We start from the raw sequence: 25351 nt of genomic DNA on the forward strand, positions 1-25351 counted from the left end.
CACAGCAAAAGATAGGATCAAAATCCATTAGATTGAATAGCGAGAAGGGAACCTAAAGATTTAATCCAATCTCAACATTCTTCCTTTAAAGTCAGCATGGTTACCTCATTTAATAGGTGGTGCAGTCTTTCAACATTCCATTCATTCATATTTAGCAGGTACGGAGGAACTACAGTAACACATATTCAATAACTTAAATAGAAAATATTGCTAAAAACAATTAATTTGGCAAATCATCCATTCAAACAAGGATGCATTTGTTAAGTTCTCACCTGTAATAACTGTGTGGCACTTAGACGGGTTTCTGGATTCTTATCCAATGCTTTCTTGAGAAAATCTTTAAAATCTGTAGACCTGAAGAGATGAGAAGACCCAGATGCTTAAAAGTTACAATTTTGCGATTAGATGCATGGCTTACATCCGTCTGGAACTAAACCAAGTGCTGAAAATGATATTCAACAGTTCCAATTTACAACTGAGCTTACATCAGAAAGGTAACAGGTTGTCACCCATTCTTTTCCACCTTCACAAGTCAAAATTAGGACCATGAAACGATGGGTACAGCTGAACACCATCCAGGGCTGTAAATTTACGTCAAATCCTGGACCTGGACTCAATCACCCCAATCATTATCACAAATGTATTTTACTGAGAGGAACCCCGCAGAGTATATCATCAACTTTTGTCCACAATTCACTCAGGTTGCTTTTTAATTACTTTAATGGCATCTCCCCATTGCTAAATGTACAATCAAAAAAATGTCAGCATCAATGGTATTAGTGGGAACATACTACCATGGACAGAAGGTTGGCTGAATGGCAGAAGGCAAAGAGTGGGAATAAAGGGGCTTTTTCTAGTTAGCTGCCAGTGACTCGCAGTGTTCCACAAGGGTCTGTGCTGGGACTGCTACTGTTCACGTCAAATATCAACAGATCTCCCAACATTTGATTTTACAAATTCATAATTTTGATGTCCAAAATTCAGAATTTTACATCAAAATTCATAATACGGAGCATAATGCAACTTTTCAGCAAAAAAAGTATGCACGTCAAATGCTCATACTCGTTGCGCTACATACATGTGTGAAAAACGACTATTATTTCTTGGACTACATGTATAATGTCAGGCCTATGAGTATAATCTGCTATTTATAGAAAGGTTATTGAACAGATACTTTTTGCAACACAAAAAATTGTTTTGTTTTGCTTTTTCTATTTTGCTTTTTCGTTACACATCCCAATTCTCTTGGTATTGAATAAAAGACCAATGGCCATAAAATGTATGATTAAGTTATGAAGGAACAGTTTATATATGCGAATCAACTAAGCATACTTGAAGTAAATTTGCACATTAATTGAAAATCAGCCCAAAAAAGGTGATAATTGGCTTTTCTGCTGTATTTTATATTTTAACATCTTAATTAATTATAGTTATATAATCTTGCACTTAAATTTAATATTTACTCATTACAGTTCCACCTCTTGGTTCCAGAGCTTTGCTGGTTTATCCAGATGGCCAAGGAAGTCGGCTATGGGGATAGATGTGCTGGCTCCAGCTGGGCTGGAGTTCCAGAGCCCCGGCTGCAGGTTGCAAATTTAACCCACCGATCGGCCATGGAAGTCCTGATGAGGTTGAGATTGGCTGCCTTGCACAGCCTAGGTGCCACATTTTCGGGGAGACTTCCAGGGAGGGGGGATTTCTCACGGAACCCCTAGCGACCTCTAGTGGCTGAATTGACAAATTGCAATTACGGACTTTTGCGGAAAAATGTGAGGCAAAATTGGAATGGCGGAATTGAAATAAGAAAGCGGAAACTTTCCGCCAAATTTGGAAGGGTTGGGAGGGGTGTATCAATGATTTGGATGAGGGAAGTGAAGGCTTTGTGGCCAAGTTTGCAGATGATACGAAGATAGATGGAGGGGCAGGTAGTGTAGAGAAAGTAGGGACTCTGCAGAAGGACTTGGATAGGTTGGGAGTGTGTTCAAAGAACTGGCTGATGGAATATAGTGTAGCAAAGTGCGGGATCATACATTTTGGTCGTAGACCAAGGTGTAGACTTTTCTATGCATGCCTTTTGGGGAGAGGATTCAGAAGTCAGAGTTGCAAAGGGACTTGGGAATGCTGGTGTACTCACTGTAATTTAGAAGGATGAGGGGGGATATCACTGAAAAATACCAAGCAGCAAAAGGCCTGGATATAGTGGGTGTGGAGAAGATGTTTCCACTGGTGGGAGAGTCTAGGACCAGAGGGCACAGCTTCAAAATAAAAGGACATACCTTTAGAAAGGAGGTAAGGAAGATCTTATTTAGTCACAGGGTGGAGGCCAAGTCATTGGTATTTTTAAAGAGGAGATTGACAAATCCTTGCTTTGTGTGTCAGGGATTATTAGGAAAAGGCAGGAAAATGGTGTGAGAGGGAAAGATAGATCACCCATAATTAAATGGCAGAATAGACTTGATGGGCCAAATGGCCCAATTCTGCTCCTATGACTTATGAACATTGCTGGGTCTAGTTCCCTTCAAAAATCACAGATCAATCTGGCCTCGATACACACATTCATCACTGCTCAAAATAATTGCAAGTTCATAACGACCAAACCTGCAAATGTTCAAAAGCCCCAAAGCAATAAAATGTCTCATGAGTAGAGCCAGGATGTTTCAGCGCTAAAAATCTCTGAAATAGGCAGGCAAATAGGCGTAATAAAATCACAAAAAAGGCACGAAAAATACATTTATTGACAAAAGGCACAAAAAGGCATGTATATAATGATAATATAAAAGTATACTACATTAAATGACTAAAGTTGCCTGGTTGCGCATTAAATACTAGCATTTTTTTCAAATTATCTGGTGTTAAACTATGCCGTCTGTCAGACAGAATATGCCTCAGTTGTGAAAAACTTCTTTCTACCCAGCTGAGCTCACTGGTAAATACTCAAAACAAGCTACAGACTCTATATTCATGTCGATATCTTGTGCATAACAACTACCTTTGAGAACTTTAGCTATGTTTTGTATTTCTTCAAGATCTTTGTTACCAAAAATCACTCTCACATTTTCCTTGTATGTCTTTACCTAAATCGCCAGGAACTTTACAAATATCATAAGAAAATAACTGCAGATGCTGGTACAAATCGATTTATTCACAAAATGCTGGAGTAACTCAGCAGATCAGGCAGCATCTCGGGAGAGAAGGAATGGGTGACGTTTCGGGTCGAGACCCTTCTTCGTCAGTTACTTTGTTGAAAACCTGCAAGTTATTCACTAATGTTTCGCCACGTTTCTCAAGGGAAGTGACAGCTTGTGGGAAGTTTGCAAAATTGGAAGCAATAAACACAAGATTGCGGTGGAGGGACTTTTTCTGCCTGATTTCACTGACGATCCTGACTGCAGCAGATTCTTCTTCTTCAAAGCAGTTGATGATTTCTTTTATCTTTTCAAAATTTGTAACATAGTAGAGTACAACAGAGAGCCATGTAGCCCACCTAATCAAAATGGGCTGAGGAGGTAGCGGAATTTAGGGTGCTATTTCCTTGAACAACTGCACACGTGACAGTGCTTTGAGGAAGATTTTCTTGACATTGGAAACTAGGCGATCGACATTTGGAAACAAGCCATGTATGTGCTCGGCAATTCTATGGAGTCCGTGAGCTAAGCATGTCAAATGCAACATTTTGGGGAATAAAACATGAGGAGCACGAGCAGCTTTTTTCATGTACAGAGCTGCATCAGTCACAAACAGAAGAACATTCGTGTGTTTTATACCTTCTGGCCAAAGTACAGCAAGTAAAGATGTAAACAACTGAGTAATAGTTGAGCTGTTTGTCTTCTCCAATACTTCCGAAGTCAACAAATACTCCATTTGATGGTTGACCTGCCTCCAGTTTACCGATGATCACATTGGCAACATATCTCCCCACAGCATCGGTTGTCTCATCTATTGAGATCCATATTTTGTTGCATGCAACTTCATCTCTAATTTTCTGCACAACAATGTTGAAGTTGCTGTCAACATACTTTTTCCATAATGATGATTCGCTCGATATATGTTCCTCTGTGTATTTCTCTAAAAAACCTCAGATTTGTTTTCCAATTTCCACAGTGGAATTCCAGCATCAATGAATGCCTTGCACAGATCACTCGAAAATTTAGATTTGCAATTGGAGCCAGCAGTAAACGGAGTGAGGAGACAAGCTTGTGTATTTTCCGCCTTCAGTTTCTCTGCCGCTGACTTGCGTTTAGCTGTCTGTACATGATGGGAGATGAAATATTTCTTCTTGTGATTCACTGCTTTCTCACATGCTTTGCAAAACAGTACACAGTTGTCTATAGAGAATATATCACTCCCATACACTCACCAAATCGTTCAGATTTTTTACAAGGCGTTGACTTGACTTTAGGCATTTGAAGCTTGCAGGGGTAGATCCTACAGGAGCGGGGATGCAGACCTCTATAGGCAGGCCAAGTACAAGCTGAAAAGAGGAATCAGAGCTGCCAAGGAAAGGTACTGAGAAGTTGAGGAGCAAGTTCTCAGCTAATACTCTTCTTCAGTTTGAAAGGGCTTGCAAGAAATCACAAGCTACAAGAAGAACCCCCCCCCCCCGCTCCTTGGACAATCGTCAGCTGACCAACGACCTGAACGAGTTCTACTGCTGGTTCAATAAACAGAAAATTAACCCTGGTACCCCCTCCCCAAACCAACACTTCACACCTACTCACACCCTGACTCCAGTTTGAAAAGACTGGACCCTTCCCCACCCACCCCTCTCCAATCGCCACATAATACCCACTTACAGCCTGACTGCACAAGACAGGGGCCTCGTCCAATACCCACGAATGAATGACCGTTGGTGGCGCCCCGGTGGAAATATTCTTGTAAGTTACGTTAACACGGCAAAAAAAGGCTGATTTAGGCACTCGATCGTGAAAAGGCATTATCTTGCTGAAACCATCAAAAAAGGCACACAGCAAAATCCTGGCTCTACTCATGAGCAAACAAAAACACTTCATTCTGCTAGAATCATCCACTTTCCAAGGGCAATCCAAAGCAACTCTAGCAAGCCACTTATGAAGCATAGCATTGTAATTTAAATGCTGAACATGTGCTTGTGACTATGATTGATCTCTACCTTTGCTTTGAGTCAGTGGGGCACATGGCAAGCGTAGCCCCCAAACCTACTTACTAGGAAATAAAGGCAGAGCTAGTGTGTGATTAATTAGGGAACATATAACCAGTTAACCAAGTTCAACTTGAATACTGGTTAGTTAAGATATCACCACATCCTAAGATCCTGAACACAAACAGGGCTACAGCTGGTGATTAGTTTAAAGTGAATATTATAAAATGAAGCTGGATCACTTGCAAACTTTACAATTCTTATTTGGTAAAAATTACTTTTCCTGGAAAAGCATTTACTTGCTGAATTATGCAGATCAGCTTGCAATGGGAATTTCATCATCTTTCCAGACACCTGCAGTGAACCAGCCTGCTCTATTATTCGATATAACGTGCAGAATGCTGCAAGCTTGTGCGCGTTTTTTCCCCCTAAATCTCTCGCTCACACGCACAATGCTGCCTTTGAACAGCTGCCATCCCCATTTCCATTTCTATTTTGGCTGCACAAAAACCCATCACCAGCTTTCTGCCTGGTTCCCTAGAAACAGGAGTCAGCTATTCAGCTCCTTAAATGATGTTCCGCCCTTCGATGAGGCATAATTCAACTCTTGCCACTCGCCTTTAGCTCTCACTGACCAAGAAGCTGGGTGTCTGATTTAGAATTAACTGATCTAAAATTCACTGCCATTTGATTAAACAGTTTCTGAACTTCTACCAGTCTTTCAATGCAGAAAGACCTTCTAATTTCTCAATTTTGAAAAACTATATTCTATTCTTAGTCTGGTTTAATAAACAGCAACAATTGTCCTCTATGTTACGCTATCAGTTAATAATTGGAAAATTTAGACCAAGTTATCCAATAACCCATAGAGTACCATTGATAATAATCTAAGTTTTGTAATTTCTCATTATATAGATTTTACATATGCAAATCTTGGTTCACTCACTCGAAGGGTCTGGGGTGGTGCACAGAAATGCACTTAAACTTGGACAGTTGTGATTGCAAGAATTTAAATAGCCATAGCATATCCTTTACCCTAAATGTTTGCCCCTTGAAATATAGATCAGCATTCTGTTACTGTTTTGATTATTTTCTCATCTTGCTTTTCTATGATTTAAGTCATTTATAAATAGACCAAACAGCTGCCATCACATCCCAGACTGTTGCAGGTTATCCGCATTTGCATCTTGCTTAACCGTTGGTACCGAACCGTTCACCTCTTCCGCAATCCTCACTCGAAGAGTGATCGAACCCAGTCTGTAATTTGATTTCAATTTTCAAAGCTTCAGCCTGGTCAACAGTTTAAAAACTTTCTGGATATTCAGGTAGGTAGCAAGTAAAGACATCCCCCTGTTGACTTTTATTTATTTATTTTTTCCTATATTTATTTTCAACATCTGGGCATCCAAGATTTAATGGCCATCCCTAACTGCCCTTGTGAAGGTACTGGTGAGTGCTTTCATGAACTGTCACAATCCTTCTGATGAAGGTACATGCATTACGTTAGACTTAGACCCAGTGATGGAGGACCGGCAAAATATTTCCAGAGCAAGATGTGCAATTTGGAGAGGATTCTGCAGATGAGCTAATGTCACTTTTGCATAAATTCAGTAATATTCAACATTTACTCATCATGAATGAGATACTTAACAGTTTCTGGCAGACAAAAAAATCTATTCAAGACCTCCTGCTACTTGGTGATGGGTCAGAGAGTTTGCCTCTGTTCTCAACCTCTTCTCACTAACCCACTGCCCCTTCCCTTGTGTGAAGTGGATAAAGATTTTCTGTAACATGTTAAAATCATTTCCACACTTCCCTGGGGAGATGACTGCACAGAGAGACTCTTGCAGAAATTGGGAGGGGAGAAGATTTACCCAATAATGATTGAACTGTTAACAGTATCATATTAAATCAAAGTGATGAAAGCCACCCAAATATATTATTATGAGTCCTGGGTTCATAGGAAATAAAATACAGCCCATTCCCTCCTCTAAAAAAAGTAGATTTGTGTTCTCCAGTACACATTGGAAGTCCAATAACACTACTTTCACAAATTACTTGAGTAAATGGAGCCTTTGACACCATTTTAGAAATTTCCTTTCACAAAGCAGTGATATCATCTTTCACACTTGATTAAATTTAAACCAGATTAAAATTGCACATGACAGCTGGGCTACAGAGTGGACCTCAGACAACAGTTGCTTAGAAGACATACTAGTTTCATTTTCTGCGAGACTCATTGGATACAAAGAGCCATTTTTATCCAGAGCTTAAATGTTAATGTTTTCTTCAACATCTCATGTTTATAATTTTATTAATCCAGAACCAAGTCAAATCAGTTTTAAGAATTTAAGATCAAGATTTCTGATGACATGTAAACTACACTGCTGCACAGGTTGGTTAAGTTTGTCTTTCGGAAAATCCCAAAGTGGAACAAGAATCATTAGTACGATGCTCACCATTCATCATTAGCTTTGCCATTCAACTTGGCAAGCCCAGCAACACTGAACATACATGTGATTAATAGGTCTTTTCTCTTAAACATCTTTTAGTTTGAGCATTGTGGGCTCAGCGTTTCCTAAAGGACTAAACTGGACCAAAAAAACCTGCCGCAGATACAGTGATAGCATATCGTTGAGAAGTTTGAAAAATCAACATCATTTTTCAGTAACGAATATTTCATGAGGCTGTTAGTAGATACAGTGTGGAAACAGGCCCTTCAGCCCAATTTGCCCATGCCAAGCAAAATGCCCAACCTGCCCTGGTTTGGCCCTTGTCTTAATAATGTCTTAATAGTGGGCAGCACATTGGTGATGGAGATTCCTATAGAATGTGAACCTTAAGGTATGTGCAGCTATAAAGTGAAAAAAGGTTGAAATTCCCACCTGAAAACTATTTTATCTGGTAAGAGAACATCAACAGATCATAATAATTTTGTTGTTAAATAGTTATTCAGGGTTTACCTCAGCTTAGCATAAAAATTTGGGAAATCTTCAAGCAACAATTCTGATGTACACATATTTCTGATGAAATGCATATTTTCATTTGCCAAAACAAGTTACAGAACTCTGCAATAATGAAGTAATTACCATTTGGATGGACTTGCCAGTGTTGGGGGATCTCCCTTCGCGATTTTTAACAAAACTCTCATTGGATTTAACTCATGATGTGGTGGCTCGATCTGAGCCATTTCAATCAAGGTTATACCCAAGGACCAGATGTCAGATTTATAATCATATGGAGTATCCTTCATAGTCTCGCACATCACCACTTCGGGGGCCATCCTAGAAAACAATGAAATAAAAAACAAAGAAAATGTATCATTAGTATTTCATTGTTCCAGTGCTGTTGATAAATAAATATTATTGGCACTATCTATATACTAAAGCTCTCGTTTGTTTGTTTCTGAACTGCAGCCAAAAAGGTACTCGATAGCGTGACAATTTTAGGCCCACCTCGCTGTCGTCCCTTTGATGCTAATGGAAGTTTAAATGAATCGGTGTTATCTTTTTTAAGTTATTCACATTTTAAAGGTAAAAACTATCTCCTGGGGGGAAGGGGAGGGAGGGAGGCAAGGGTGCTGCAGGAGGGGTTTGGGCCCAACGGGTCCACGGTCTAGTATATAGTTAAGTATAATTGAGCATTTGGAGAATTTGTCTTCATCGTTATTGATGAATAAAGTCATTTAAAAAAAAAGCAGAATCCAACAAAAAACTTTGAGTCAAATCAAATACAAGTACATGTCAACCACCGATTTTCCAGAAAGTGGTGCTCTGCCTTAATCTGCTCAAAATTACAAGAGGGCATTTGAAATCCCCCCCAAAAAAGTGGTGCCTAGGCCGGGTGAGGCAACCATTCCTGACCTCAATGGGACTTGCGCGCCGTTCAAATTTGTCCCCTGCGGCCGGGACTTTAGAACCCCGGTCCAGCTGCAGCTGGCAGATCCATTCCCATAGCCGATTTCTGTGGCCAATCAGCAGGTTGAATTTGCTGCCTATGGCCAGGGCTCTGGGAGCTGGCAGATCAGTTCCCATAGCAGATTTCCACAGCTGACTTTGTGGGCTGGTATCTTGGGCAATAAACTAAACAACATATAATCTGAGATTATTTTCATTTTGCTAATTAATAATTTGAAAACTGAACAACTGTTCTTGGAAACTTGAATATGTTCTAGCCTCTCCTAGGATATTACATAATAATGGATGAAAGTAGGATAGAATGACATTTGTTCAGACGGTCCATATGTAGGTTTTGATGGATTCACTGATCGTTTTTCATCAATGTGATAAAATAGCCTCGGGCGTTTTATCTGTCAGTCATTGCAGGCTTTAAAATGTATAGGAAGGAACTGCACATGCTGATTTATACCGATGATAGACACAAAATGCTGGAATAACTCAGCGGGTTTGGTGCATCTCTGGAGAAAAGGAATCGGGAGCATTAAGGGTCAGAACCCTTCTTCAAAAGGTTCCGACCTGAAACGTCACCAATTTGTTTTCTCCAGAGATGATGCCTGACCCACTGAGTTACTCCAGCATTTTGTATTTATCTTTGGGCTTTAACATAGTTGGGCACAGGGAAACCAGAATGTAGATGTTAGATATCTAAAAAAAGGTGGTAAAGCCCAAGTCAAAAAGGTTCACGAAAAGAACTCCGAAACAAGAACTAAAAATGTGCTATGCTCTGGAAAATTTACCAGGAAAATGGAGAACAAAATGACTTTCCCCCATTTTATCAGTGCACCAAACCGAAAACAAAACAACTTTTTCCAAAGTAGAAACAGGTTTCAATTTATTATAAAAATGCCTTCCATTGTATGTGAGTATTTACAGAGCAGCAAGAAAATAATAATCAAAAGAAAATGAAAGCTCCATATAAAGTTCCAAATCATAATAAACTGACCATAACGTGGGAACAATGTTTACAATCAAGGAAATTGTCTGCTTACCAATAGGGTGTTCCAATGAACGTTTCTCTCTTTTGCAATGTTTTTGTATTTTTCGCTGAAACACCAAAATCCGCTGAGAAAAGAGCAGAACTGAAGTTATAACAATATTTCATGGGATTTGACAAAAAAATCCGTTTCAGTTCAATTCCATGAGGGTTTAAACTAAACTAATAATTATCCAGTGTAGGAAAATAAATGCAGATGCTGGTACAAATCGAAGGTATCAAAAAATGCCGGAGTAACTCAACAGGTCAGGCAGCATCTTGGAGAGGGGGAATGGGTAACGTTTCGGGTCGAGACCCTTCATCAGACTGATTATCCAAATAGTAGAAGACATAAACAAACTTGTAAAATTACCTTTGTGCTCAGACAACCATCAATTTGCTCATTTGTCTTTGGACACAAAGCTATACACCACAGGAGTAGTAACAGTGCTAATTATCAAAGGTTCACATTTCCAGTAGTAAGCTTTTAACATAATAATGGATAATAAGATGGCAAAGTCAGATGCCAAACCATTGTCCATTCTGGTCAAGCCATGCTGAAGCAGGTCTCCAGGGGTGCTGGAATAATTACAACATTCTATGGCCAGTGGATAACACAGGCTACATTTATGATGAACTATTAAATAGCGTATAGATACATGATGCACACTATTGTATTTCACAACTATGACCAAGGTACTCTCTACATTAACACATCAGATAAACAGAGGACCAGGAACCAAATGCATGGAATGCTACATCCACAATTTAAATCTCAAATGTTCATAGAAACAAGATCACAAGGCATGACTTAATCCATGAGTATTTCCCCCCATGTACACTAATGACATCCAGTGCTTAATGGCCATTTCTTTCAAGCCCTCCCGTGTCTCTAAATTGCATAGTCTGGTCAAAATTAAACACTGGCAAAATTCAGTCTTTGATCCCTCACCATAAAGTTTCACCCACAATCACCAACTCCATTCAACTCTTTGGCAACTGTCTAAAGCTGTATCTGATTGCTCACAACCAGGATAATATGCTTAACTCTGGCATAAGCTTTTCATGTCATATGCATGGCAACACCAAGCCTTCAATTTCCATCAAGGTATCAACTCATCCTCTACCTCAGCTGACAGACAATGGAACTTCTCAATCAAACTGGGCCATTTCAATGCTTTGAATCAGCTTCCTTCTGTATGTGTTTTGAAAATCTGAGATCTAAACCTCTGCTGCCAATTTCTTGCATTGCACCATTGACCATTACCCTTGTGCCTGTTGACCTAGAGAAGCTCCCAAATAAACAGGGGCACATTCTCAAAATATTTACTTAATTTCAAATCCATTCATGGTCTTGTGCCTCCCTATCTATCACCTAAAACACCATCAGTCAGTAATGTCTCAGTGCTGGCTTAATGATCTTCTCCAAACCCACTCTCCATTGCAGCCAGAGATTAGCTGCCTAAGATCCCAAGCCCAGGAAATTCATCCCAAGATCTGGTTCAATCTTTCCTTTTTGATTAAACCTACTTTTCTGACTAAGAATTTGGTCATTTGCCCCAATTTGGTCAAATTATGTTTCTTGATGTTTTGAGATCCTGTTGTGTTAAAGTTATGAAAAATTCAAAAGATTATTCTATTTATAAAAATGCCTGCAAAATATCTGGTTCTTTTACAGCCTTGAATATCCATCCAGTTTTACTTGCACAAGATTCAGCTGTTCATGGTTTCTTCCCACAATGTTAAAACAATTTCAAAACAGAAGGCTCCGTGAAACATCGAAAAGATTGTATTTTTTTCTATGTTAGTTATCCACAATTGGAAAACAAAATAATAATAAAATGTAATGAAGTGCTAAGCAGAATATATACTGAGTACAACAAACTTGCACAAATGTTAAGCAGCAATATGGTGGAATTTTACAATAGATTAAATCCTCGTTATAACAGACCATGGGGAAGGATTGTGTAGGAAGGAACTGCAGATGCTGGTTTGAACTGGAGAGGCACAAACGATGCTCGTTATTGCCGATCGTCCGGTACAACTAAGATGTTACCATTGTATGTAGTTGAAATAAAGAACTGCAGATGATGGTTAATACACAAAAGGGCACAAAATGCAACACAGTAGGTCAGGCAGCATCACTGGATAGGTGACATCAGGACCCTTCTTCAAACTGAGTCACTCTTTTACCTTAAAACTAGTCGCCAATGCCAATGGTCTGCATTAGCAAACCCTTCACCAGTTACCACATTATCCAGTTGAGATGGCTCATGTTGTAGCCCCTGGGTACAGGTCTTTCTCCAGGCTGCTGCCAGCTACAAGATGCACTCTGTCACCATGGGGCTTCCTCCCCTTTCATTAGCTGCTGCGTCTTCCTTTGCTTTGTCCGCTCTCCGCTCCACTGCTGCCTTCTTTCCCACAGTCACTGACATCTTCCGAATGGAGTATGTTGGCGACTCAGAGGGAAAAGGTGGACGGGGCAGTGCTGGAGGGGGCGTGGGGGGGAAGGGGCCAAGTGGGCAAAGCAAAGGGAGGCGGAGGAGCATGGAATTGACAAAAGGACGAAAGAAGCAGCAGGTGGTGAAAGGGGAGAGAGCTCCATGGTGACAATGCGTGTCTGGTCGGTGGCAGCGGCCTGAAGAAAGAGTTGTCCCCATGGGGTTACAATGCGAGCCGCAACAACAGCCACTTCAACAGGACCGTACATGACTGAAGGAGGGCTCGCTGCCGTACATGTACAGGTCAGTCTGCAATGACTGAAATCCATTATAAGTGGGGTCCATTAAAACAAGAGTTTACAGTACTGCAATTTCATATACAATCTTCTCTTAAAACTTTAGCCTTTTTCACAACTACATGTTTGCTACCGAAGCATTTTACAATGGATTGAAGAGTGAATACCAACCAGCATCTAATCCAATATTTATATTTATTACTTATCATATTTGTAGAAGATAACAAGAGAAACAAACTAAATATTGTGCTCTATTAATACATCCACTACTGATGAGCCAAGTGTTTGGCAATGATTTGCATATTTATTTACCAATGAGTACAAATAAAAAATATATATATTTTACCAAACATAATGAATACAGCAGGAAAAATACAGTTAAAAAGGTGAAATAAGTTGCTGATAAATTGCAAGAAATGTCTCCAAAGACGTACAGGTTTGTAGGTTAATTGGCTTTCTACAAATGTAAATTGTCGCTAGTGTGTAGGAAAGTGTTGATGTGTGAGGAATCGCTGGCCGGCGCAGACTCAGTGGGCCAAAGAGGCCCTTTTCCATGCTGTATCTCTAATCTCTAAACTAAAAATGTCACAAACATAGAACAAAATAGAAAAATAGCATGTTAGTGTGCTGACATGACACAGGTCTCTCGCGCTGCATTGCTCTTGGTGCAAGGCTGCACGTTCATCTCCCATCAGAGTTCTGTACTTTTGCCCTGGTCGTAACTCTGCAGGATTTTGCAATGTCTTGTAACAGGCTGTCACATTTACCCATTTAACATTAAATGTAAAACTTCAAAAAGGTAAAATCAAGTCTTAAAGGATGTTTCCTAAAGCAACAAAATTATCTTTCTGAACACTTGGCAGTTGCGTTCTCAGCTTGAATAGAAAATCAGCGTAGCAAGATCCTTTATCTTTACTAGCTTTAAGTTCCAATCTTGATCAGAAACATTTAACTGGGGGATACAGATTTCTCCTAAATTGTACGTGGATGGATTTAGATTCAAATAATATTTAGCTCATGTGCAAATTAATTCTCATTATCACGAGGGTTACATTTTCTTTCATTTCCAATTAGTATTTTGAAATAAAAAATCTTATCAATTAATTTGGAGATTTGAACCCCAGCAGATGGCTTGTAATATAAAAATAGAGCTGGTCATGTGCACTTGAGGCTCAGTTGCCGAGTTCACGGCAGGGACAGAGGGAAGTTGGGTGGTGCTGCTTTTACACTTTTGGTAACTGCAAAAGTCTCATATTATCAATTCAAGCAGGAACAATACAACACTTTGAGAGCGTAAAGCTGGCAAAACTGCAACCAAATGTGAAACCGTTTACATAAACCTTTTAAAAGAAACTCACCAATAAAGCATAGATTTTTAAAAAACTAACTTCTTCAAACTATGTTCAAAGGTAGAAATATTTATCTAATGCATTCATTTCAATTGGCAAGTTAACTTAAAACACAATTAAATTGCAACTACAGACAAACTGCAAAACAGCCAAAAGCTCAATTATGTCCATGCCCATCGTATGTACTTCCTGCACATGCTGCTGAATAGGAATTGAGAACCCATCATAATTTTTCGTTCCGACTACATCTCCATTTTCTTGTGCAACTTCTATTTTTAATTTCCTTCTAGTTCGATGAACTCCCTTTTAAAATAGTTAATCAGTGGTATAGCCAATGCAGATTAGCTTGGTGGAATATTTCTTAATTCTCCGCAATGTTGTCCTGTAAACATTTATTGGCTCAGGAATGTACAAACAGGAGCAGCCCATCAAGGCTGAATCGCAGTCCAGTTAAAAACAGCTGATCAATGTGGCACAATTTACACACTTTGCTAGGTCATCACACTCATTGCACAAAAAAACCTGTTCATTTCAACAAAAGCAAATTCTTTCTGTGACAGGGCATGTCCCAAAACATCATTAGTCCATTTCCTCCAGACACTACCCTGACATGCTAAGTCCTTCCCGCCGTTTGTTTTTTCCTGTGTCTCAAATGGGAGTTGCAACTTATCCAGCTTTTATGACAATTTTCACAGAAAGGGCCCCAGTTTACCATTCTCAGATGTCTGATAAAAAGTTTGTTGACAAAGGCTCCACTGTCAGCCTTGTATTCCAAATAGTTAAAGGTACAGCTTCTTTTGTGTATGAAGAAACTGCAGATGCTGGTTTACACCAAAGATAGACACAAAATACTGGAGTAACTCAGCAGGACAGGCAGCATCTCTGGAGAAAAGGAATGGATGATGTCCTAGTGCGTAGGAAGCAAAAGTGGGATAATATAAAACTAGTGTATGGGTGATTGCTGGTTGGCGTGGACTTGGTGGGCCAAATAGCCTGTTTCCACACTATATGGCTGAACAAATTAAGCATCTCATGCAAAAACAGGATGCTAAAATATTAGTGAGCTCTTGCCATTTTCTTTGGTCCAACTCAGCGCATGGTGTATTTTGTGGAGCTCACAGTCCCTTGGGAGGATGCTGTGCAGGAAGCCTTTGAAAGAAAGAAACTGCGCTACACAGACCTTGCAGCAGAGGCAGAACAGTGGGGCTGGAGAGTAAAGATCTGCCCGGTAGAACTTGGATGTCGAGGATTTGTGGCAACATATACCGTAAGACTGATGAAGGACCTGGGGATCAGCGGACGAGCCCTACGCCAGGCTATCAAGGAAACATCACAGGTGGCAGAGCGGAGTAGCCAGTGGCTCTGGCTGAAGAGGAAAGGCCCCATCTGGTCTCCCAAATAAGCCGGCTAGGCAGACGCAGAGGGGGGGTGGTTCTGGGACGCCAGAATGCACTGCTGAGCCTACTGGAGACGTCGTGGGTCCAATCAGCGAAACGTCGATGAAAGTAGGTGCCCACTTGATAACCCCAATGATGTGTCTGCCTAGCCTTTCTCAACATCGGAGGAGCATAGGTGAGTGCATAAGCCTCCCATTACCACCGGGAGCAAGTTGACATTTGGCACTTTGGATTTCTAACTTCTTGTCCTGTGTATTTGGAAACATTTCCAGTCCCAAATTAGAATGTCATGAGATTTTTGGGTCATTAGAACAAATTTTGTCAGATTTTGTCAATTGAAGACAAGCACGCAACAAGATTGTGTTGTTAATTTACAAATTTCCATGTAAAAATTGTAGTGATTGTCAAAGGTTTTTAATAACTCAAGGGTATAAAACATCAATAAAACAACATGAGTTTATGTAGAATCATTCAAATCTCACGGTGGTCAGCTGATGAGGCAATTCTGAAATGCTGTCAGTTTTTATTAATGGAACGTTGACATCTAATTTATACACAACGAGATCCTAGAAATAGCAGCATGACCAGTTTTATTAATGCCAGCTGAAGGATAAAATTTGACTCGCAACTGAGCTCTCCTGTTCCTCGTCAGAATTGTGCCATGGGATCCTTTAAGTCAATGCAAGAGGTCAGAGTCAGGGGCCTCTGTTTAAAATTGTGAATAGAAAAGTAACACTCAAGTGTACAATTTGCTCAGTACTAGATTTGTCTGTTAATCTCTGGGTCTGACTGCCAATCTATAAATAGCCCTGTAGGAAGTGACTACAAAAGTGTTGAGACAGTCTGTAAATTAATATGTTCCCTGTTCTTCCAACTGGATATAGAACATATTGTTCAAAGTGCCCTCTAAGCAAACTCAACATTTTTGATGTAGTACTTGTTAAAAAGTGTTACAATGGGACATCTTCTCAAATATATAATTCTGGGATCCTGAAAATGTCATCATTTACTGTGCTTTTGCCAGAAGGAACATCTATTTTCTTCTTTTACTGGATTATATTTTGCCCGAGACTCAGAGAGTAAGACTACTTCAGAATTTGTTAGAAATTGTTCTACCATGGTACCACGTTAAGTTGTAATCATACAGACTTCCAAAACCACTTGTATGAAGGAGCATACGTGAAAGTGATTCCTATAGACTGCAGCAACTTCCATGGAGAACCACTTTTCAACAAAAGAGTAGCTACTTTTTCAAATGTCACCAAAGTATGGAACACAAATTGTACATACTCCCATTACGCAGGAAGTTCTACTTGAAGAATTATGAACAACTATTCAGAATTAATATTGCTTGATTCGCACCTCATTGAAAGTCAAAATGTTTTGCTTCATTTTCTAGTCAAACTTATTTTTTCCTTTAGACCTTACAAATTAGCACATGGCCCTTTCAATTAATTATTATTTGAAATGAGCAAATGCTTACCTAGTTTAACGTTACCATCTTGAGTGAGCAGAACATTCCCCGCCTTTAAGTCCCGATGAATGATTTTCTGGCTGTGAAGGTACTCTACAGCTTCCAACATGTGCCGAGCTGCAACACGGATCTGTGGTTCAGTCAGCCCACGATCCAATTCTGTTGAAGAAAATGACAATCAACAAACAAGAAGATGACGCCCTCAAGCAAGGAGGATGGAAGTTGTGGGGCGAGGGGGAAGGGGAAGAGATAATGACGAAAAGTAGTGGCCTTCTGCAATCAGAACCTAAACGAAATCCAGGTTAGCAAGAGCAGAGGGGTGACTGTACTACAGCTCTATAACAAGACCATTCAAAAACCTGCTCTTACGATACAAATGCCAAGAATTCAGCACTCAGTGATCCACAGCAAAGTACTGCTACTTGCTTGTTGCCTAAAGAAAACTGCCTATTAAAATATAGCAACCATGGATTCCCCCCCCTTCCCAATTTCAATTGCTATCAGTCATAAACCTCAGGGGCATTTTTAGCACCTGTCAAAAGTGGTATTATTAGGTCTTTTATTGTACTTTCAATTAATGAAGTATTTTGAAGAATTCAGACACGAAATCAAACATTTTTCAAAATGTAATCGAGATTGAGACATGCGCACAAAACCAAGGTAAAAACTAAAAAAGGCAGTTACAGAAAATATTTTTTAAAGTATTCTGAACTGCAGGGATTGTTTTTGAAATAACTCGGGGTTGGACAGTTCATTGAGCAGTATTTTTGTCCTAGAACATAATTAAATACTTGGTTTCAGCTCGCACACCAAGTTGTAACATTTTCAGGGTTTTTACTTGGAGCCAGAACAGCTTGTCTCATCAATTCATTTGTTTCTGACTAACCCAAAGGTCACATAGCACACCATTTGGAGGACCTGGATACCATTGACCCTCGTTCCCCAATTTATCTGCAAGCACATGCCCCAGATAGGGAAGCTGATTTGATAATGGAAGCCATGTAAATTCCTGATCTTTGGCTGGTCATGAAGAAAGCCCCAAAGTTGAATCATACTGTTCAAGACGACAGAACTAAACATAAATACAGGTATTCAAAGATATGTGGAAATGGAAATTTGCATAAAATTATACTGTACCAAAATTCTAGACTGCTGTAATGAGAGAGAACGGAGGACTAGGAAGAGAGGTCACAATTTAGAATGACTGAAATACATTTTACAAATAACAAACGTTTCAAATATATGCACCACATTTAAATAATTGGAAGCCTACCCAACATTGTTGCGTCTACTGCGCCGCCTGCACAGAATTCGATCATAATCTTTACAAAGAGAAAGAGAATAAAAGTGGCACATTAAAATTTTAGGATTTCCACCAAAGTTCATGCAAGACATTATTACAGGAATACATTCATATTGGTATTGTCCAGTGTCTTTTAATCAATACAAACAACGTTCAATCATTGAGGGCATCATGCACTGTAAAAGCATTATTCTCCTGTTAATGCTTTGCCATGTCATCACCATATGCAAGGACAGCCGCGTGTTGAAAACTCATTCCTTTGCAATAAGCAGGACCATTTTTCCATAAAGGAGATACATACTCATTGTGGTCCAGAAAATACTTTCACATTAAGAAATGTTCAGCTGCTCATTCTACAACTTGGAAACAGTCTTCTCAACAAGAACAATGGGTGTCAATGATAATGGGATGTAGAAAATTTGATATTTAATGTAAACCTCAAACATTTGGAAATGTTTTACTCGACTGACAAAGCAAAAGGAGGCAGAAACATAACTGATGAATGAGCAATCATTAATTTTGAGAGAGACAGAGAACCTCAACAAAAAGAAATAGATTTGTGCAGGGAAACATAACAAGTGGATTTATTAATGTGACAAGATTGTGGTAAGGTTTGCCAATGGAGTTTACAGGACAAACACAAGTAGTACAGGAAGTAGTGTTGGTTGAGAACTTGGACTGCAGAATTGCCCAGAGCCTCGTCACTTTGAAGGAGAGAATGCAATCCAAGCATGCAATGTTATAAGTAGATTTGATGTCAGATATTCGGCTTCCAATAAACTGAAGCTAGTATGTTTATTCCTTAACACCCGGAAAAAACTTTACAAATCTGTTGACATACTTAGTCAAAACTGTGCAAAATTTGGAAATTTGAAGCAAAAACAAGCCAAGGGAGACCAGAAATGCACAGGTTAAACAACATTTGGGGAATACAAAGTGTTGCTTTTCCAACAAACATTTATCCTACATTATAATCACCCACAGCAGCATACATTTGTTCTTTCTCCAGTTGACCTTTGTTTTTATTTCCTTTTTATTGTTGAAATGACACTAATCGCACAACAGACCCTATAACAATCAGTGAGTGACTGACTACACCATAAAATAAAAAACAGTTCAGAAACAGGTATTTCCAAATACCAAGGAAGCTTCCTGGTATTAGAGGATGTGCCTTCTGGCTCACTGGCAAAAGGCAGGAACACACTTGTAGGCTGATTGAAAAAAACATTTTTCCAGCTAATGTTAACAGGGCATGCCAAATATCCTGTTTTGGCAATACACAACAGCCATCAGAACTGCTATTGAAAGGAACATACTGTGGGTCTGAATGATTATTAAAACAAAATACACCAACACCACATGCAACACTCAGTCACATTTATCACGATCCATTTCATGAAAATCAATTTTTAAAACAGTACGACTGTTCAGTTCACTGTGACTGAACTTTAAACGGCCTGTATCTTGACAAGTCACCAACACAGTTTGCCGTGCATCCAACCAACAGGGTGATTAAAGGCTCCAGCAAGCAAGTTCCTACCTGGCTCGTGTCTCATATGACAGTATGCAAGTCCCAGCGCATCAAACATTCCTCATTAAAGAACAAACTCTAATTAGACGGGCACCACTAAACCTATACAGCTCAGCACGGGCTGCCGGCTACAACTAAACCTATACAGCTCAGCTAAAACAATTATTCTATACTGCCCGAAGCAATAACTAACAAATCTCCGTCCTCACACAATTCTGGTTTTTACATCTCTTAGCCTGTAAGTTTAACTCGGTTGAAATTAAGCTAGGATTTCTTTGTCCTGCAAGTGTATAACTCAAGCATTGTGGTTACACCTGGTGGCAACCCAAGGGCAGAACGAACTATCGGCGCTAGAGGGTGGCGTCTCGGTGTGGGAGGCGCTAGCCACGGGGTCGGTACCTGAGTTGATATTTAAGGTCGGGCAACGCCTGTGACTAGGGGAGTAGTAGGGAACTGTACTGGAGGAAATAAACACGTCTAGTGCATGCAACTCGTGTCCGATTAGTTTTTGGCGGGACTCCTTCTCGTCCCGCTACAGCATATTTATTAATTATTAAACCAAGTGGACCCATTGGGCCCAAACCATTCTTGCATTGGTGCAGAACCCTCTCCTCCCACCCCCCCACCCCCCTGCATAGGGTTGCCTCTCCTGCATTGGTGCAGTACCCTCTCCTCCCCCACTCCTCCCTTCCTCCAGGGAGCAACGCGCCCGGCCTGGGCAGCCGCCATTGGTGGAGTCCTGTCAAAGAGTCCTGTCCCATCCCGGTGCAGGGATGTTCAGTGTTAGACGGTAGACGGCAGTGGCTCTCTCACTATTGCTGAGCCGCTGGACTCTGGGCGGCATGGGGAAGGCGCTGGGCCAGCCAGGAAGAGGAGGGGGAACGGGGAGCCGAGGGCAGGCCCAGCGCCAGGCCACGGCCTCCACCTACACCTGGCCTCACCGCCGCTGCTGCTGCCGCCTTTCCCCTTGGCCCACCTCAGGCTCACGGTTACATCCAGGCCCAGTCTCAGGCTCCGGCTGCTTCCCCCGGCTCCAGGCCTGGCTCTCCTGCCCCAAAGAGACAGGCGGGCGAGCCCTGCTCAACGGGCCCCAACTGCGCAGGTGCAGACACATTTGCTCTGCGTACAAGTGGATGCGGCGGCCATCTTACGTAAGTACCAGATCAACGGAGCCCCAACTGCACATGCGTGGTTTTTAAAAAGTTTTAAATGTGAATAATTTTTTTAATATAACACCAATTTCAATGAAACTTCTTCCATCAGACTATGGGACGACGGTGAGAAAGGTGGGCCTAAAATTGTTGCGCTATCTTGTACTGTTTTGGCTGTAGTTCAGGAACAAGTGAACAAAGGAGAGTTTTAGTATATAGATAGATGTTAAGGATGTGTCAGTAAGATCTCAAGGAAACAAGGACGCATACATCACGATCTGGCATCTTACACTACGAAATAACATCCAGTCATGGTTTAAAAATGCCTATCACAATGTTTATAAAACACTCATTTTTTGTCTGTGCTTAAATTCAGAGTCTAGTGGTAGCTTGGGATCATCCTCAGCTGAAGGCCAGATGCATTTTGTATCGAGACCCTCAATTTTAAAGGTAGCTATTATGGAAAGAGCTAACTAAACATAGCACAAAAAGTAAGGAAATTTGTGTTTGTTAGATTATTTCTTTGTTGTAACAATGCTTCTTGGCAATAAATCTTATACCGTTGGAAAGCCTGTTCATTTCCCTTTTAAATGGTGCCACATTTGTAAGGAACATGCATTTGTGGGATGAGTAGCAGAGCTGAGTATATGGGATGCGCCCATGAAAAATTTGCCACATCTTCTCTGCCAATGCCAAACAGCTTATTCTGCTGTTGCTATCGACTCTTGTTTTGAGCTTCTGGTACCCCCAGGTGCTGACAATCAGGTGCCTGATTGGCAGCATCTGTGAGCATGGGCCCTGCTACAGTGGTCCGTAGGTGTCTGCTCCAAGAATCGGCATGCCACGTTTGACTGATCTGGATAGGGCCCGTGCGATAGGGCAACTTCAAGCTGGTGTTCCGCAAAACCAAGTTGCGGCATTATTTGGAGTGAGCCCTAGTACCATCTCCAAAGTGAAGGCCAAGTTCCATATAACGGGGGATGTCAGAGACAGGCCGTGAAGTGGGCGTCCCAAGAAGACGACACCCGAAGAAGACCGTAGGCTGTCTTCTACAGATTTGCAGTCACGGTTTGCAGGACGATTATGGCCGACGGCTCTCTGCCCAGACAATTCGGAACAGACTGCACGCAGCCGATCTCCGGTCTCATAGGGTTGCCAGGAGGCCTGCCATGACTGCCCTTCACTGTCAGGCCCGTTTGCGCTGGTGTCGGCAACACGTGCACTGGAACCTGAACATGTGGAGGAACGTTATATTCAGCGATGAGTCCAGATTCTTCCTACGGCAGTTGGATCATAGGGTCAAAGTGTGGAGAAGACGCGGAGAACGCTATGCTGATTGCTGCACCGATAGTAACATCTTTTGGTGGAGGCAGTGTGATGGTGTGGGGCGGCATCTCCCTCACTGGAAAAACGAGGCTTGTCATCATTGGAGGCAATCTGAATGCAGAGAGATATCGAGATGAGATTCTGCAACCAGTGGCAATCCCATATCTCCACAGTCTGGGACCGAACTCTATCCTCCAAGATGACAATGCTCGCCCCCACAGAGCAGGGTTTCTCAGAGACTACCTCCAGAATTTGGGAGTGGAGAGGATGGAATGGCCTGCCAGCAGTCCTGACCTCAACCCCATTGAACACTTGTGGGATCAGCTTGGGCGTGCTGTTCGTGCCAGAGTGACCAACACAACCACGTTGGCTGACTTGCGACAAATGCTGGTTGAAGAATGGGATGCCATCCCACAACAGTGTGTGACCAGGCTGGTGACCAGCATGAGGAGGAGGTGCCAGGCTGTTGTGGCTGTGTATGGTTCTTCCACACGCTACTGAGGAATAATACTGTTATAATACTGTTTATTAAATGAATAAATTGTTAAATTGCCAATATGACTTGTTTCTTCAGACTTCAATCATCCAATCCACCAAACAACACCGAACAAGAGTCAATGGCAGAATAAGCTGTTTGGCATTGGCAGAGAAGATTTGGCAGATTTTTCATGGGCACAACCCACATACTCAGCTCTGCTGCTCATCCCACAAATGCATGTTCCTTACAAATGTGGCACCATTTAAAAGGGAAATAAACAGGCTTTCCAACGGTATAAGATTTATTGCCAAGAAGCATTGTTACAACAAAGAAATAATCTACCAAACACAAATTTCCTTACTTTTTGTGCTATGTTTATTATCAAAAAGAAAACCTGAAAATGCTGGAATACACATACTGACAACCAGCAGTTGTGGAAAGAGAAACAAAATTAATGTTTCAGGTTGAAGATGAGATTCTTTGACCTGGAACATTAACTCTGCTTCTCTTACCACCAAAAATGCTGCCTGTCAAGCTGAGCATTTCAGTATTCTCTGTCTTTGCTTTGTACATTGCTGCCATGTTTAGAGCAGCCCTACATATCCAATGAAAGAGCAAGCAGTTTGCCTGCTTGCTCTTTATCTTAAGTAATATTTTCAATTAATTTGCAACAGGTAAATGTGTTTTCAATATATATATATTTTTAAACACCTCTTAAGGCCACCAGGGAAAGCATCTCATTGCTTGCCATCAGAAGCATGGTTATTATTCACTTTGAGGCAAACATGGCAGCAAGGGTTTGTGATTGATTGGAGCAGGACAAACATGGGAATAAGGTGCAGGACAAACTCAAGTACAATCCCAGCTGTGTTTCACTGGAAAAACTCCAATGAACATGGTAACCTTTGTATTTTTAACAGCCTCAGTTGGATTGAATCAAGGATGTTGACACCACAGCCAGGTGTCCCTGGCCAAGAAGCGAGCATTTCTGTTTATAACAAGAAGAAAAAGGCTGCAGATGCAGCAAATCTGAAATAAAAACAAAGTGCTCGAACTATTCAGCCACCTCCAAATCAAACTCCATCTATTGCTATAGCTCTCTTAAAATTGGCTAATAACTAACTATTATAAAAACAAAGCCAGAAAACCGGGCGGCACGGTGTATTCAGCGGTAGAGTTGCTGCCTTGCAATGCCAGGGACCCGGGTTCAATACTAGTGCAGTCAGTACCGAGTTGGTACGTTCTCCGTGACGGTGCAGAATTTCTCCTGGTGACCTGGGCTAGGGTTGTAGGTTCATTGGCTTTGCTAAAATTGTAAAGATTGTCCCTAGTGCATAAGATAGTGTTAGTATCCGGGATGATCGCCGGTCGGTGTGAACTCACTGGGCCGAAGGGCCTGTTTCCGCACTGCAAATCTAAAATGCTGGAATACTCAGCTTAACAAGTAGCATTTTTGGAAATAAAAACAAAATTGATGTTTCACGTTAAAGATGAACGTTATTTGACCTGGAACATTCATTCTGGTGCTCTTTGCATGAATGCTGCCTGTCAGCACGAGTATTTCAGCATTTTCTGACTGTACTTTTATGATAGTTAGTTGCTAATCAATTTCAAGGTGCTCTAGCAATAGATTAATTTTGATTGAAGGCCAACAACTTTTTTTTAATTAAAAAGCTTGAAAAGAAACCATATGTACCAAACTTCAGGAGAAGATCAAATGACCAGGTCGGTATCTACAGTTGTAACAGAGCTCATGGAATGAACAGTAATAATATAAATGTGGTGAGCCAGCCTGCAGGCACTGCCTTCACTGATTCACTAAAAAACAAGTAACATGTTCAACCCCTTTGGAATTCTTTTAGACACTGAGGTGCATAGTTCCCCAGGTGGTGTGAATGTTTCCGAGAAGTAGAGTCATATAGTGGTACAGTACAGAAACAGGTCCTTCGGCTCGCCTTGTTCATGCCAACCAATTTGGCATACTGAACTAGTCCCATTTGCTGTCATTTGGCATGTTGGCCTCAAAACCCTTCCTTTACACATATCTGTCCACATGTCTTTTAGAAGTCAAATATATCCTCTTCTGTAGATTCATTTGTCAGCTCATTCCAGATATGAACTACCCAATGAGTGAAAAAGCTCCCCAAAGTCCCTCTTAAATTTCCACCCACTCACCGTTAGCGTATGCCATCTGGTTTTGCAATCTTCTAACATGGGAAACAGCTCTGCAGTCACTTTATCCAGGCCCCTTAGGACCTTGCACATCTCAATAAGGTCACACCTCAGCCTCCCACACTCCAGCCAAATCTAGAGCCTAGATCATCACTACATCGGTTTGCTTAATTTTGGATTGTTCAGACAAAGCCCAACCCATACCAATGGAAAAAAAAACACTATTTCCCCTTTAAAGCATAACTTTTTTTGGATCAATCTTTAGACCTTCAACAACAAGAATAGAATTTTATTAAAGTATGCATTTTGAGTGTAGTTCATGGGTGTTGTGTCACATTCACATTGTCGACTAATCCATGTCCACACTGGAGAAACCAAATAGAAT

At 40.9% G+C, this 25351-nt stretch overlaps 1 protein-coding gene across 2 annotated transcripts in view; it reads right to left on the minus strand.

Moving 5' to 3' along the window:
- The window catches only part of stk10 (serine/threonine kinase 10), a 93098-nt gene that overhangs the window by 36884 nt on the left and 30863 nt on the right, over window positions 1-25351 (minus strand). For both annotated transcript variants that reach the window (XM_078411579.1, XM_078411578.1), the window contains exons 3-7: window positions 18279-18327; window positions 17015-17164; window positions 10065-10137; window positions 8206-8400; window positions 273-354 (exon numbers count right to left, since the gene is read on the minus strand). In XM_078411579.1, coding sequence (XP_078267705.1) covers window positions 273-354; window positions 8206-8400; window positions 10065-10137; window positions 17015-17164; window positions 18279-18327 — 549 coding nt within the window. The remainder of the gene's footprint in view (window positions 1-272; window positions 355-8205; window positions 8401-10064; window positions 10138-17014; window positions 17165-18278; window positions 18328-25351) is intronic.

The sequence above is a fragment of the Rhinoraja longicauda genome, chromosome 14, assembly GCF_053455715.1.
Source record: "Rhinoraja longicauda isolate Sanriku21f chromosome 14, sRhiLon1.1, whole genome shotgun sequence".
NCBI lineage: Eukaryota > Metazoa > Chordata > Chondrichthyes > Rajiformes > Arhynchobatidae > Rhinoraja > Rhinoraja longicauda.